Genomic DNA, 16,559 nt, shown 5'->3' with positions numbered 1-16,559 from the left:
CAATGTTCAACAGTTTGAGCTTTAGGACTGCCATATTAATTCTAATATGCATAGAAAACTTGTGAAACCAAATATACCTGTTCATTTCTGGATCACCTCTGATAGTGGTTTCAAATTGCTTCCTTAGCTCTGAAACTAAAATACAACAGTGTTTAGGTGTTTTAGTACATATCCAACTTCTTTTAAGGATTAGTTCAATTCTAGAATATAAAAAAATCCCTGATTATTTACTCACCAAGATGTTCCATGTATTTCTTTCTTCAGTCAAAAAGAAATGACTTTTTATGGATTTTTCTCCAAATAGTGGATTTCAATGGTGGCCAACAGGTAGAAGGTCCAAACTGCAATTTCAATGCAGCTTCAAAGGGCTCTACACAATACCAGCCAAGGAATAAGAATCTCATCAACTGAAACGATCGTCAATTTTCTAAAAAAAATTACAAATTTACACTTTGAACCACACCATTGGAAAGGTTACACATGGTTAGTTCTTTGTAGTAAACGGGGCTCACGTCACCAATGACGCTGTGATTTTTAGGTCACACGTCACTCAAGGTGCAGTTGTGAGTATATCAGATGACCAATTCCCACCTCGCTGGGTTCAGTGTATCACTCAAGGACTGCTAATTTGGCAATAGGTTCAATAATTTGAGATTTGCCCCCTGGAAGGAGTTGGTCAACTGATTTATCTGAAAGTTTGGTGGTTTAGCTAGCTAGTAGAGCCTTGAATCATCAACACAATGAAAACACAATCAGAATAAGATTAATGAAATTTATTAACAATAGATATGCAAGAGTAAATACAACAACTAGTGATAAACCACAGAGTTGCGTTCCAATAGCCGTCGATGCGCTGACCAGGAGGATGCTGAACTTCTGTTGTGCCAAGGTGGTCTTTAGAGCATGGACCAGGCAGCTGGGTCAGATGGATTCTCACAGGGTCCTTTGCAGCAGGGCTGCATTGTTGAGGAGCTGTATGTTCAAGGCAGTGTCTGCCAATGTGGAGGTCCTTTGCGGACTGGGCTGCGCTGCTTTCGGAGTGGCAGGAGTCAGACGGGGTCCGTCACTGCTGGGTCCTTTGCAACTGAAGGGCAGCCAAATTCAATATAGAAGGTTTACTCAAGAGCTGAGTGGAACCTTAGCTGTCTTGGAGTCTCTTTCCTCGTCAGGCCAGAAACTCACGACCTTGTATCTGCTAATGTCTTAACCTTGCGGGGCTCAGACTCAGAACAGTGTAGCTGTTAATGTCTCTTCCCTTACGGGACTTAGACACAGTACAAGGAGTGTCTTTTCGGAGGGTACCTTTATCTCTTTCTGATGAGGAGGAGATTGGAATCTAGCGCCTCTCCATTCCAGGAATGTGATTGGCCACTTGTGTCTGAGGTGGCCATGGTGTTACCCGCCCTAGTGTGGAACTCATTTGCATATAGTAGAGTATAAAGTTAGACAGCATCTAGTGTTGTTTTTGGCAGCCGATTTTAATTTTAGTTTTAGTCTAGTCTTTGTGTGAAGCTGTCATTTTAGTTTTTATTTGTTTTAGTCACGTTCATACTCTTTTTAGTCTAGTCAAGTTTTAGTCGACTAAAGTCTGAGCATTTTAGTCTTATTTTAGTCAGAATTACCCATGACTATTTTCGTCAAGTTTTAGTCGTTTAGTAGTTTAGTTTCCACCTTTGACCACAAGATGTCATTAGTGTACAACATGTTGAAAAGCTTTGAGTAACGAAGCTTTTAAGATACAGTTGAGGGGAACGCTTTGGTGCTTCGAAAAGCTTCATTTTCCCATCACTACTAAAAAGTAGGAAAAAATGTATGAGTCGTTTCTTCTTTTTCTCCCAAAGACGAACCACAGCTGACCAGCCATTGGTCCCTTTCTCTGTGTCAAACTTAACTTTGTTTGTAGTCGTCTTCTAGATAATTCCGCGAGTGTGGCTTGAGGGAGTGACGTCGCCTGCGGTTTAGGCTAGAAGTGATAAAGCTCTGGCTACTGGGTATGCGCTAATCAATCTAACGTTATAACATTTTGTTTCGTCTCGTTTTCGTCGCCGAAAATTAAGAGACATTTTAGCATAGTTTTTATTTTGTAAACCACATTTAGTCTTGTTTTTATTCGTCAACGATATTGCATTATACATTTTGGTCCCACTTTATATTAAGTGTCCCTAATACCTGTGAAGTTACATGGTAACTAGATCTGTACGTAGCATGTAACTACAGTGTATGTACACATTGGTACATTGTATCTACAGCTCTAATACTGGTGTAATTACACACATGTAACAACTCACTGAATAGCATTTGTAAGTACAAATGTGTAACAGGACATTGGTAACAACACTTTTTTCACTTCTGGAAGTACACATGTGTAACAAGAATTATGTAACTACATTTTGTAACAACAATATGTACTTACAGAAGTTTTTACACTTCCACACAGCCTTCAATACTGCAGTTACCGGTTTGGAATGCCCGGAAACATTATTGAAATCGTGATGATTCCTATGTAGGCTACATATAATTTTTGTATTCATGTATTTGTGAACACTGAATTAGAATTAAAGTATCAATTTGTAATACCAGTGTACTTACATGGTAACTCCTCAGGAACTGTCTACTTAATATAAAGTGTAAAATGGTCACAACTTAGAGTAATATATCAAATGTAAACCTCTGTGCAACACTTTAATTTCAGTGTACTTACATGATAACTCCTCAGGAACTGTCTACTTAATATAAAGTGTAAAATGCTCACAACCTACAGAGTAATATATAAACTGTGTTTTCAAATGCATTATTAAATAGTTTACTTAATATGAAATTATAACTTTCCATCCTGTTCTGTGTGATTTCTGTTGCCAACTCTATTCCAAGCATATGTAAGCATAATGTTTAACAAGACTACACTTTAAACCTTTAAAATAAATAACATTTCTACAATCGTTTAACCATTTATGTAATATTAACTTCGTTTGTAGCGGTGGGACACAGCAGGCGTTTTCTGACATCCCTGCGACTAACAATAAAACCATAAAATACACCGAACACGCATCATAATTATAAAATGAAACAATTTTATTTGTGCGCTATAAGATCTTCAGAATCCATACCATTGCGAGGAACATGCCCAAATTCAAATCTTTATCTTTATTTTACGAATTCAAATACAACCGCGTCAGGAAACGGCAGTTTTTACGGCAGGAAAATCGAGCTCTCATTGGCTCTCGCCAGCATTCGTCACAGTTTACGACATGCCGTGTTTCTGGTGATATGTGTTTGGTTTGAATGTTGCGCGGGCGCATACTCTTTGGCCGCATTTACGGAGAGGATCAGGAAAATAATCTGGATAATATTTCAGCGAATAATAACTTTAATTCCGCTCTGCACCTCAAACAAACCTACTGTATTCTGCCAGAGAGGACTGCGGCTGCAAAAGCATCGTCATTTGGATTACTTTTTGGTATGGCTGTTGATATTTTTGCATTAAATAAATTATTGTAATTGCAATTTTTTGTCTGTCGTGTTTTTTTTATTATTACTGTACTGAGAGAGATATGGTTAACATTAGGTTTAGAGGTAGGAGTGTGATTAGTGACTATAAAACTATTTTTATGCTATATTGTTAGTAAAAATGATAATTTCCCTGCATATATTGTTGTCAGTTACGATTTATATCCTTTTATATTTGCTATAAAATGGGTAGCTTTAGGTTTGGGGGTAGGTTAAGGGGGCTAAAAATATAAATCGCGTATTAATAAAATGATAAAAAGGCATTGATACGAATATTTAATGAAATGAAAGATACGTAAATATTTTACGTTTTTAGCAAAACATACGTAGCTATTTGTACGTTTTAAACGTTGAAATACATCTAAATTGTGCATCTAAAAATACGTATAAATACCAACGTATAAACAATGAGACCAGGCTGGACCATTTTACACTTTATATTAAGTAGACAGTCCCTGAGGAGTTATCATGTAAGTACACTGAAATTAAAGTGTTGCACAGAGGTTTACATTTGATATATTACTCTGTAAGTTGTGACCATTTTACACTTTATATTAAGTAGATAGTTCCTGAGGAGTTATCATGTAAGTACACTGATATTAAAGTGTTCCACAGATGTTTACATTTGATATATTACTATGTAAGTTGTGACCATTTTACACTTTATATTAAGTAGACAGTTCCTGAGGAGTTACCATGTAAGTACACTGGTATTACAAATTGATACTTTAATTCTAATTCAGTGTTCACAAATACATGAATACAAAAATTATATGTAGCCTACATAGGAATCATCACGATTTCAATAATGTTTCAGGGTATCCCAACCTGGTAACTACAGTATTGAAGACTGTGTGGAAATGTAAAAACTTCTGTAAGTACATATTGTTGTTACAAAATGTAGTTACATAATTCTTGTTACACATGTGTACTTCCAGAAGTGAAAAAAGTGTTGTTACCAATGTCCTGTTACACATTTGTACTTACAAATGCTATTTAGTGAGTTGTTACATATGTGTAATTACACCAGTATTAGAGCTGTAGATACAATGTACCAATGTGTACATACACTGTAGTTACATGCTACGTACAGATCTAGTTACCATGTAACTTCACAGGTATTAGGGACACTTAATATAAAGTGGGACCTACATTTTATTAGTCATCGTCACATGACCGTCGTTTCGTCTCGTTTTCGTCATGTGATAAAGGTTCGTTGACGATGATATTTAGTCATAATTTTCGTTGACGAAAGCAACACTACACTCTCAAAATGGATGTGTTAATTTTTTACACATTGTTTGTGTTATGTCTATTTTAGCACATTTTGTGTTACTTTGTGTTAAATGTGTGTTAAAAACGAAAAAGAAAAAAGAAAATATTCAACACAGTGTGTCCAACACAATATGTGTTAAATATCAGCCAATCACATTGCTGCTTGCCTCACTTCATGAGCCGTTATTCTACTGAGACAAGCTAATTTCCTCGTGCTGCAAGTTTTCATCGTCAGGACATAACTTCGATGTGTGAAGGTAAGAAATGTTTGTATTTGCCATTATACGTTTTTAAAATGTCTTTTGTGATCGTTTGGAGACGGTCGAGGGACATTTGGCACATATATACTTGGTAAAATTGCCTCACGAATGCCGATGCGAGCTGCGCCTGCGTCTGTGGCACATCACGACGGTGGGAGCTTATTTTAACAAGCTTTATAGTTTCTTTTGTCGGATTAATTGTGAACAGAATCGCTTTTAATTCATCATTGACACGTTGTAGTGCTAATGAGAAAATGCATTCCTTCGTCGCGTCTTTCTCTTTGAAAATGAACAGCTTCATTGTGACATGTATTGTGCAAATTGCCCTAAAACGCTAACATAATCTCTAATGCTAAAGCTTTTCTGGCCTTTTTAGCTATCGCTATTTTACAATATTCGCTATGTGTAGCCTATAAATAACAAAAGTATCTTTATTTTACTCTTGCAGCTTTGACTGGAAGACACTCCTGAAGTGCTTGTGGCAGTTACTGACATGACAGAGACAAACGAGAGACTTCATCTCACGACCCTCACCATCACTTGTATGCTGATAAAAATATGTAAATAAAACGATTAATGCTTAAGAGGTTGTCAAATACCATTTTTTTTTAAAAGTACAAACTTTATAAACCATTAACAACTTTTCACTCAAGGAACAATTATATGTTGAAATGACTGAATTGATTGTTTACCTCTCTTTTTTAACCTTTTTGAGTTATGTAATTGTTAGTAGCAGGTTTAATAAATTGTGTTTAAACTATACATTAGTTTGCAGTGTCTTTATTGCATACAAAAATTTGGTAAAAAATAACACATAATTGACACAAATTGTGTATTTATAACACAATAGTGTGTAGAAAAAATCAACACATTTTCTGTGTTAGCTGGAATAACACACTAGTTGAGTTAAAACTAACACAAAATGTGTTGTCCTTAACTAGACACAAAGGTGTGTTAAGAAACAACACAGGCTGTGTTGTTTTTAACACATCCTTTTTAAGAGTGTAACAGTATCTTTACAATTTAGCCAATGCAGCATTTCTTTACCAAACCTCTTTCAAATTGTTACCCACATTATGAGGAGCAAAAAGAGTCCAAACATGATAGGAAACTGTTGAACAATCACTTGTTCATATCATAATATGTTAATAGGCCTGCTTCCGTGAACTGTTGGGTTAACAGTCAATGGCCATCAACATACACTGTACTTTATCAAAGGGTGAAGTGAATCTGTTGCAGTTTACATCAATTTAAGGTCTCCAAGCATATGTATGAATGGATTTGGATGGATATTTGTGGCCTTCTTTGTTTCGGCCACTGCTGTCGCATCCAGAGTTCTGAAGGAATTTTAATGGCAGTCATTCCCAAACCTTAGGATTGGAGAGGGTCAACCCGTAGTCCAATGAGAAGTTCTCTCTTAGGTGGTTGCGGTTGCAGAAGGTCTCCCTTCCTGTTCTGTTAGAGGTGTCTGGTAGTTGTCTTGGCATCTTATCTGATGTTTCTGAACATTTGTTTATGTTCCTCAACCAAAATCCAATCACAGTGTGGCACATCTCCCTCCACCCTGGCAGTTAGAGAAGGGGGCCTGCCATAAACTGATCCTTGGAATGCCATTTTGACCGTTGTTCACTACATCTTCGTCTGTGTACTTAAGTTTAAAAAGGCAGGGTAGGGCAAAACACTCCATCTCATTTTCTTCTCCAATTCAAAAATGTCCAACATCATTGATTTACCTTTTTTTGTAAACGGCATTGACTTTCTTTGTATGTTCGCTTTGTAAACACTGGCTCGGTACTTTCCAACATGAGCACGTAATGCGTAAAGTCAGCCTAGTGCAAGATGCGCATTTGTGATTAAAAACTATATACATTTTTTTTTTTTTTTAGAAGTCACTGATAGTTTCGCAAGATAAGACCATTATTCCTTGTCTGGGATCGTTAAGAGCCCTTTGAAGCTGCACTGAAACTGCATTTTGGACCTTCAACCCATTGGCCACCATTGCAGTACAATTTATGGAGAAAAATCCTGGAATGTTCTCCTCAAAAACCTTAATTTCTTTTTGACTGAAGAAATAGAGACATGAACATCTTGGATGAAATGGTGGTGAGCAAATTATCCAGATTTTTTTTTTTAATCTGGAAGTGAAACAATCCTTCAGGGGGAAAATAAACCCACTATCATTGTCCTTCAACTTTTTAATACATTAGCATTTCTCACCTTTGGGAAGTACAGCAAGGATGTTTGCATCAATTTCTGTTGTACTTTTAACCAATGATGTCCTGTCATCCACACCAAAGCTGTAAGGCATAGAAAGAGAGGACATGATTCAAAACAATAGTGTTTTAGTAAATGTCAATAGACTTGGTCTTTCTGGCACTTACTGAATGGAGACTGGAACCCCCAACTCTAAAATCCGATTGGTTAATAGGCATGTTATTCTAGGATCAACAAGGATGTTGACCTAAGAACATGTCCTACTTGGCGAAACCACAGTATTCATGCTACCTGTTGGCCACGACTCTAACCCGATTCAATATGTTGACTCCTAATCTCTGCACACCCTTAGAAAAATCGGATTTGGCACAGAGTGCCTCCAAAATTCTACACTGGCAGGTCAAGAGCAACCTTACCAACATGTTCCCATGTGACATTTTAAGCCAAATTAGCAGTGAGGATCTTGAACGTTTACTTGAATCTGACCACAGGAATAGATTAGCCGTTAAGGTATTTATACATCTAGAGTTCCCCTTCACCATGGTACCAGTCCTGCCAGCCCAAACAGCACACTCCAATTACTCCTGTTTACAGCACACCCTTCGCTACGCATGCTGGTATGCACAACGATCTCATAAGCAGGGCAGCAGAACCTCTAATGAGAGCTTAAACAGGTTTAGACTGCATTCACAGAAACTTTTCAGACATGCCCGATAGGGAAATGATGAAAGGAGGAATAATTGACTCTGTACAACTGAATCATTGAACATGAAACACATCAAAGTGCAATGGCCATAACAACTTTGGGTTGGATTCAATTTTCAATAATTTATAATAATAGTAAAGATTCCAAGTCATTTTCTCCACTTGATATACTTCATTGCACCGCTAATTAACTTAGAAACATGATTAAATAGTTTATAAGTGTACAGTGGCAAATAATATGCTACTGCAATGTGGTCAAAAAACTTCAAACTACTTCATCACCACTTAAAGGAGTAGTTCATTTTCAGAACAAAAATGTACAGATAATGTACTCACCCCGTTGTCATCCAAGATGTTCATGTCTGTCTTTCTTCAGTCGTAAGGAAATTATGTTTCCTAAAAGTAAAATATTTCAGGATTTCTATGGTGCCCCTGACTGAGTTTGAACTTCCAAAATGCAGCTTCAAAGGGCTCTAAACGATCACAGCACAGGAAAAAAAGTCTTATCTAGCAAAATGATGGGTTATTTTTCTAAAAAAAAAAAAAAAAAAAAAAAAAATTACTATTTATATACGTCTAGCTCGGCAAGACGAGCGTTTGAGATTAAAACATATAAAAGTTGTAAATATTTTAGAAAATAACCGATTGTTTCCTTCTTTCTCGGCTGGGATCATTTAGAGTCCTTTGAAGCTGCATTTAAACTGCATTTTGGAAGTTCAAACTTGGGGGCACCATAGAAGTCCATTATATGGAGAGAAATCCTGAAATGTTTTCTTTAAAAAACACCATTTCTTTACAACTGAAGAAAGTAAGACATGAACATCTTGGATGACAAGGGGGTGAGTACATCATCTGTAAATTCTTGTTCTGAAAGTAAACTACTCCTTTAATAAAACCTAACTGTAACATGTTCAAACCAATCAGAATTGAAGGGGTCATATGATGTTGCTAAAAGAGCATTATTTTGTATATTTGTTGTAATGCAATGCGTTTATGCAGTTTGAGGTTCAAAAAACATTTTCCACATACTGTACGTTATTGCTGCTCCTCTCTGCCTCGCCTTTTTGAAACACTTTTCTTTTTTTACAAAACTTTACAAAACTCATCATGATGGAAACCGATGTGTTCTCTGATTGGCCAGCTATCCGATGTGTTGTAATTGGCTGAATACCTCAAGCGTGTGATGGAAATGTTACGCCCCTTACCATGCCGTTTCTCGGCACGACGAGACAGAAACAAGCAACCCATTATAAACAAGGCATTTGTTGCATCCAGTGGGGACATAACTACTGATTATAATGACTCATAACCATGTCTGCATTTGCGGTCGTAGAACGAGAAACAACAAGCACTACTCTACACTGCTCAAAACTTACATTTAAATAGTCAGTAGCAAACTTTTTAAATATGAAAACGTACTTACAGGCTGTCAGTCAGAAGTGCAGACTGTCCTTGCAACATTGGAATTGCCCCACTTTATAGCCTTAAAGGAGTAGTTCACTTTCAGAACAAAAATTTACAGATAATGTACTCACCCCGTTGTCATCCAAGATGTTCATGTCTTTCTTTCTTCCGTTGTAAAGAAATGGTGTTTTTTGAGAAAAACATTTCAGGATTTCTATCCATATAAATGGATTTCTATGGTGCCCCCGAGTTCTTCCAACTTCCAAAATGCAGCTTCAAAGGGCTCTAAATGATGCCAGCTGAGGAAGAAGGGTCTTATCTAGTGAAATGATCGGTTATTTTCTAAAAACATTTACAACGTATATACTTTTTAATCTCAAACGCTTTTAAGGTTAAAAAGTATATAAATTGTTGATTTTGTTTTTAGAAAATAAACCATTGTTTTGCTAGATAAGACCCTTCTTTCTTCAGCTGGGATCGTTTAGAGCCCTTTGAAGCTGCATTGAAACGGCATTTTGGGTTCAAACTTGGGGGCCCCTGAAATGTTTTACTCAAAAAACATAATTTCCTTACGACTGAAGAAAGAGAGAGATGAACATCTTGGATGACAAGGAGGTGAGTACATTATCTGTAAAATTTTGTTCTGAAAGTAAACTACTCCTTTAACCCTTTGTGTACAGCTGGTATTGTAAGCTATTCTCCCAAGTTCAGGAAACAGTCCTCTGTGAAATGCGCATCACCCACTCGAATATTTGCGTTTAACTGTTCCAGAACAGTGTTGTAAATATAACTTAACCACTGATTTCTAGTAGTGTCCTCATTTGGAAGGCCAAACAAAGTACTTTCGCAATGAAACACATTGCGTCTCCACAACATAGCGGCTGCAACACTACTACAGCCGGTAAAAAGCTAAAAGTTCTTTCTTTCCATATACATATGGGCGGCGTTATGCTAATCTACTCACCCTGTGAAGTGGACAAGTGTTTGAACGAGAGTTTGTTACTTCTCGGTTGAAAAAAAAAAAAGAGATGTCGTTATTCGAAATATTATTAATTTAAATGCATTTACAAGGCAGAAATAAAGACTGCTGCTGCAGCAAACATTTAAGGCGGCAGCAGAAATCAAATATCTGACTATGCAAAAGAACTGAATAATTTATATACTTTCACAAAGAGCTTAAAAGAAAATACATATCGTTTAGTCATTTTAAAACCATTATATATTGAAACTTATTTAAAAGGCAACATTAAATTAATTCAAATGCAAATGTAATATTAATTGCTAGCTCATATAATATATATTTTTAAATATTATATAATCATGAATGATTATAATTCATATGATATGAATATAATAAATAATCAGCAGCAAAAGGTCATTTTGTCTCTGAAATTCTTCTACTCTTCTTCTACTCTAAACTGCTTTAATTTGAAGGGAGAGATACGGGAGAGTGGCTTCATTGCATCAGACATATGCCACTTTACTCACAGCTGATTGGTCAGGTTTGGGTTTGCGATCTCTAACCCAGACGACACTCAAAATCAACCCACCTTCTTGAGTCCAAAAACTAACTAAATGCAAACTTACCTGGGTAAAAACTGAAATGTGCTATAGGCCACAGGAGGACTGATGTTTTGATTTATTTTGGACACATTAAATGTCAAGAACACATTCTTCTCTTTTAACAGTTAAACCAATGGAAATGACAAAAGATAACACACATACACCCACACATACCCACTCTGGGTTTGTGATGATAACAGCAGACTACGCCTCCCTTTTAGAGCAATGTCTTTCAACAATATATTGATTCTTAAATCACAGTTATCTATCCTTTCATTTATCTCAAAATGTGCATGACGCAACACAATCAACTGTCCTGAAGGTTCTTTATTGGATTCAATGCTTCCAAGAAGAACCTTTAACATCCATGGAACCTTTTAATTGCACAAAAGGTTCTTCATAGTGGAAAAAGGTTCTTTTTGTCACACTAAAGAAATAATTGTTCTTTTAAGAACTGTTTAATAAAAGGTCCTTTGGGGAACCCAGAATGGTTCTTCTGTGGCAGCATTTCACACAAAACTCTAAAAGGATTTTCAATAGCATCTTAGTGCTAAGTATTAAAGAACATAAAGGGATTAATTCAGTATTTAATCCAGCTAAAGGGATCAGCTTTAAAACAAAGAAAAAAGTTTGGGTCAAAACATAAATGTGAGATGAATGGATTCTGACCTTACTGCTGCTCTTTTCTTTAGTAGTGCAGGGCTGTAGAGCTTAGCAGAAGCTTCACCGACAAATCCTGTAAAAAGAAACAAGACAAACTCTTAAAAGTGTGCATTTGTTTTTGAGATTCTGTTACATGTTAGCTTACCCATCTTTCACTAGACAATTCCCCAAATCTATTCAAGACGTAACTTGGTTTATAGAGATGCAAATAAAATAGACCATAAAGGCACTTTCACCAAAAACAATGACTGTAATGACAACTATAAACATTTTATTTTGTGTATAAGGAGAGTTCATACCACAACAATAGTGATAATAGGGCCATTTGAAAACCGTTTACATTTTTGCCAAATTCCTTTTTTTTTTTCATTCTTTTTTCCATTTTTGCATTTTAATTTTTCCAGACTCTATTTTAATGCTCACATTATATTTTATTAATCAAAAAGGATGTCAAATTAATTGAAGTCACTAAACATACACTTTTTAAAAGCAATTCATTAAAAGTTAAAATATTAAATATTCATGGCCACTGTCACTACCTCGCATACTGCCTTTCTAGAACAAATCACGTCTTACAAAAGTTAAATCAATCAATCGTTTTCTGTGAATGAGTGAGCAAGATGATTTTTACATCATTTTGAAGCAAAAGCTCTAGGCTTCAGTTCTCAGAAGTCTTGTAAACAATTGTTCTATATGTGTTTTATGGCCTTTTTTTAGTGTATTACTAATGCATGCACCAAGCATTAACGTAGTTTTCTCAAAATCACAAACATGTACATTAATTTTGCTCAAATATTATTTAAGCCCAGTTTGTGCTGATTACAGTGTTATCATTAATGTGTTTTCAAGATGCTAAAAAAAATGTCAGAGCATGTCAAAACTTTTCCAGGGCCCCAAAACCCCCTCAGAGCCCAGTTAAACATCAGCCCAGGGTTAAACATTTAAAGTGACAAAACTGCAATGCACTTACAATAAAAACAACATTATTGTCTGATTCTAATACAGTTATTGTTACAGAATATATTCTTGATGTGAATGGGCCTTAAAGGATTAGTTCACTTTCATATCAACAATGCACAGATAATGTACTCACTCCCTTGTCATCCAAGATGTTCATGTCTTTCTTTCCTCAGTCGTAAAGAAATTGTTTTTTTTTTAGGAAAACATTTCAGGATTTCTCTCTTTAAAATGGATATGGATGGCGCCCCAAAGTTTGAACTTCCGAAATGCAGTTTAAATGCAGCTTCAAAAGGCTCTAAACTATCCCAGTCGAGGAGGAAGGGTCTTATCTAGCGAAACGATCGGTTATTTTCGAAACAAATTGACAATTTATATACTTTTTAACCTCAAATGCTCGTCTTGTCTCATCTCTGCGCAGCGCATGCGAAGTCTGTGTGATTCAGGTAAATACAGTTAGGGTACGTCTAAAAACTCCCATCTCGTTTTCTTCCCTAACTTCAAAATCACCTTAGGACGCTGCAAAAGTACCAACATAGTGTTTACAAAGTGAACATACAAAGAAACTCAAACTCCCTTTACAAAAAAAAAGGTAAAAACAGCATAAGACGATTTTGACATTGAAGACATAAACGAGATGGGAGTTTTTAGACATCCCCTAACTGCATTGACCCACATGCTACTGACTACACATTCACTGCGCAGAGACGAGACAAGACGAGCATTTGAGGTTAAAAAGTATATAAATTGTCTATTTGTTTCGAAAACAACCGATCGTTTTGCTAGATAAGACCCTTCCTCCTCGGCTGGGATCGTTAAGAGCATTTTGAAGCTGCATTTAAACTGCATTTCGGAAGTTCAAACTTCGGGGTGCCATCAATATCCATTATAAAGAGAGAAATCCTGAAATGTTTTCCTCAAAAAAAAAAAACAATTTCTTTACGACTGAGGAAAGAAAGACATGAACATCTTGGATGACAAGGGGGTGAGTACATTATCTGTACATTATATTGTACATTATCTGTTATGAAAGTGAACTAATCCTTTAACAGCACAAACTGAATTTACTACCTCAACTTGAAACATTTTGTGTACTTAAATGTAATTTAATGTTGCTTACAGTGAAGTTAAGCAACCCAAGATACAAATTTATCTTAGACAAAAATTTTAATGGAATATTTCACCAGAAATATGCAACCGGTTGCCAACAACCACAAAAACGTCAAACACATTCCATCTTGACTGTCTTGACAGTTTCCATGTTTTGGCTATTTAGACAAAATCATATTTTTTTAAATCTGTCGTACAGACATAGTCTGAGTTACAGTGTTTAACATCCTCCAGCATGGGTTGCCTCATAAATGTACCCCCTCCAAATGGAGCACCTGGGCTGGGAAGAGATCGCTTTAAGAACAAGCTGAGAAGAACAAAGTCAATGTGGGTGTGAAGACATCCTAATTAACTTAAATCAAGTCTGGTAGATGAGTTTCCATCCTAGGGTTGCCAGAGAATTACTTCAGGATGCTGACAGCCACAAATTATCGAGAAGAACAAGGCATTGTCTAAAAATACTAGTTGGGGAGATGAGGGTAAAAAATAGACCCTGCTCAAAGGACCCTGCTCCATGTTCCTTAAAACACACGTAGTTCACAGCTCAGAAATAAGGATGTCCAGTAAACTGCTTTTAAGCAAAGTTTGGGTGAACGATTTTATGATCTGATGTGTAGACAGCAAAACAGCAATTATCAGTTCCTGCCATTAACACATGTTAACACGGTGTTGACACACAGTGTCTAGGGTCAATTCATGATGAACACAGTACAATCAGAGAGACAGCTGCAGGCACAACAGAGATTCAGCATCGAATGAGTTGCGACTGTGAAACTTTGGCAGCTGTAATGGAGAGATAAGGCTTAGCTAGAGGTCACGATTTTAAACACACAAAACGTCTTAGACTGAGATACCAAAGGCTATTACCGTTCTACTTCAAGGAGACCTGATTTAGGTTTAGTGGCTGAATGACAAGTTTTTCAATCACTGATGTTGATACTGCTATCTTATGCTCACAAAGACTGCATTTATTTGATTAAAAATACAGTAGGTATTTAGAAATTTTATTATAATTTAAAATTACTTTTGTTTTCATATATTTTAGAATGTAATTTATTCCTGTGATGCAAAGCTGAATTTTCAGCAGCATTACTTCAGTCTTCAGTGTCACATGATCCTTCAGAAATCATTATAACATACTGATTTGCTGCTCAAAAAACATTTATTACCATTATTATTGTTGAAAACAGTTGTGCGACTTCAAATTTTTGTAAAAATAGTGATACATTTTGTACAGGATTCAACAGAACAATTTGTTTGGAAGAATGCATTAATGTAACCTTGCTAAATAAAAAGTATTTTTAAAATCTCACCATCAATTTTTGACCAATAATTTTACACAATGCTCACAGATCAGCTAAAGCCAATAACCTCAAAAGGAACAAATACTGGCTGAATAACTGGTTGATCAGTCTATCAAGATGTTTTTTGGTTGTTGAACGAATATGAATATATATGCAATTATATGTGCATTAATTTATAGCCTTAGGGAGCACCGGTATAATTGTAGCAATAGCCAAATATACATTGTATGGGTTAAAATGATAAATTTTTCTTTTATGCCAAAAAATCATTAGGATATTAAGCAAAAATCATGTTCTATGAAGATATTTTGTAAATTTCGTACAATAAATATATTAAAACTTAATTTTTGATTAATATGCATTGCTAAGAACTTCATTTGGACAACTATAAAGGCGATTTTCTCAATATTTTGATTTTTTTACACCCTCAGATTCTAGATTTTCAAATAGTTGCATCTCTGCCAAATATTGTCCTATCCTAACAAACCATAACTCAATTTAAAGTTTATTTATTTAAAAAAAAAAAAATGTACCCTTATGACTGATTTTGTGGTCCAAAATCACAAAGATTTTTCCTCATTGGTTGATGTTGATAGTTTTTGCCATAACGGGGTGGATGACAGACAATATAACTATACATTTATATACATTATACAAAATAATGATAGCAAATAAATATTACACAAATTAGTGTTCCTGAATTTAATTGAACACCTACTTTACTTTCTCAGTTTCCACAACAAATAATGCATACTTTGTACCCACAAATCTCTGTTGACAAGGAGACATTGACACTGTCTGTAACTTTTCTAAACTGACTTCTGGCAAAATCACCACTTCGATCCATTTGGCAACAGCCATCAGCTGATTCAGATAAATCAGTCTGACAGGACTATCACTAATCACTTCTGAAGTTCACAGCAACCTTTAGCACAAGAATTCAGACTTGTTCTGGTCAATTAATCAATAAAGTAAAGCTAGCGTAATATACTTCTAATTTGTACTAGTATTTAAAAATATATATTTCTTCCAGGATCACACAACACTAAATTGATTTAAACAAAGCCATCCATTAATAAATCAAACAACTTCATGACCCCTTTTGTTACAATAACTATTCAACCAATGACCCGGTAATTGCTTTTACGCAAATCCCCATAAATCAACCTCACTGTCTGGTAACAGTAACCAGACACAGTGAGTTCCATGCTTACCTTGACTACACTGAGTGACATGGTTGAGATAGTTAGCAATCCACGGGTTCTGGAACATGTTGGAATGAAAAGCAAAGAAGAAAAGAGAGAAAAAGGACAGACAGACTTGATCGCAGACTCTGACAGACGAGGAAAGAGAGCAAGAGAGAGAGAGAGAGAGAGAGAGAGAGGGAACGCCACGGATGGACTCAGTGTGATGGAAATGCACTGAGGCAAAACTGGAGGGCTAAAGCAAACACATGGGAGGGTAGAGAGAGAGACAGAGAGAGAGAGAGAGGTGCTAAGGCAGCTCACAGGCAGTAATCTGATTACAGGCAGAAATTAGCCTGGATGATAAAAGTGGATTGTGGGAGCACGGTGGATTCCTGGACTTATGACACGAG

General features: G+C 36.0%; 1 protein-coding gene across 5 annotated transcripts in view; it reads right to left on the bottom strand.

Moving 5' to 3' along the window:
• svilb (supervillin b) overlaps positions 1–16,559 on the bottom strand; it is a 78,347-nt gene that overhangs the window by 45,113 nt on the left and 16,675 nt on the right. For 4 of the 5 annotated variants that reach the window (XM_073848071.1, XM_073848069.1, XM_073848070.1 and 1 more), the window contains exons 1-4: positions 16,177–16,335; positions 11,598–11,664; positions 7,260–7,339; positions 78–135 (exon numbers count right to left, since the gene is read on the bottom strand). In XM_073848071.1, coding sequence (XP_073704172.1) covers positions 78–135; positions 7,260–7,339; positions 11,598–11,664; positions 16,177–16,234 — 263 coding nt within the window. In that variant the 5' untranslated portion in view covers positions 16,235–16,335. Of the gene's footprint in view, positions 1–77; positions 136–7,259; positions 7,340–11,597; positions 11,665–16,176; positions 16,336–16,559 lie in introns of those variants that run through there. The other variant, XM_073848073.1, reaches the window with a different exon arrangement.

The sequence above is a fragment of the Garra rufa genome, chromosome 10, assembly GCF_049309525.1.
Source record: "Garra rufa chromosome 10, GarRuf1.0, whole genome shotgun sequence".
In the NCBI taxonomy this organism is placed as follows: Eukaryota; Metazoa; Chordata; class Actinopteri; order Cypriniformes; family Cyprinidae; genus Garra; species Garra rufa.
The sequence above is the reverse complement of the archived record's forward strand: the minus strand, read 5'-3'. Positions and strand labels throughout refer to the sequence as shown.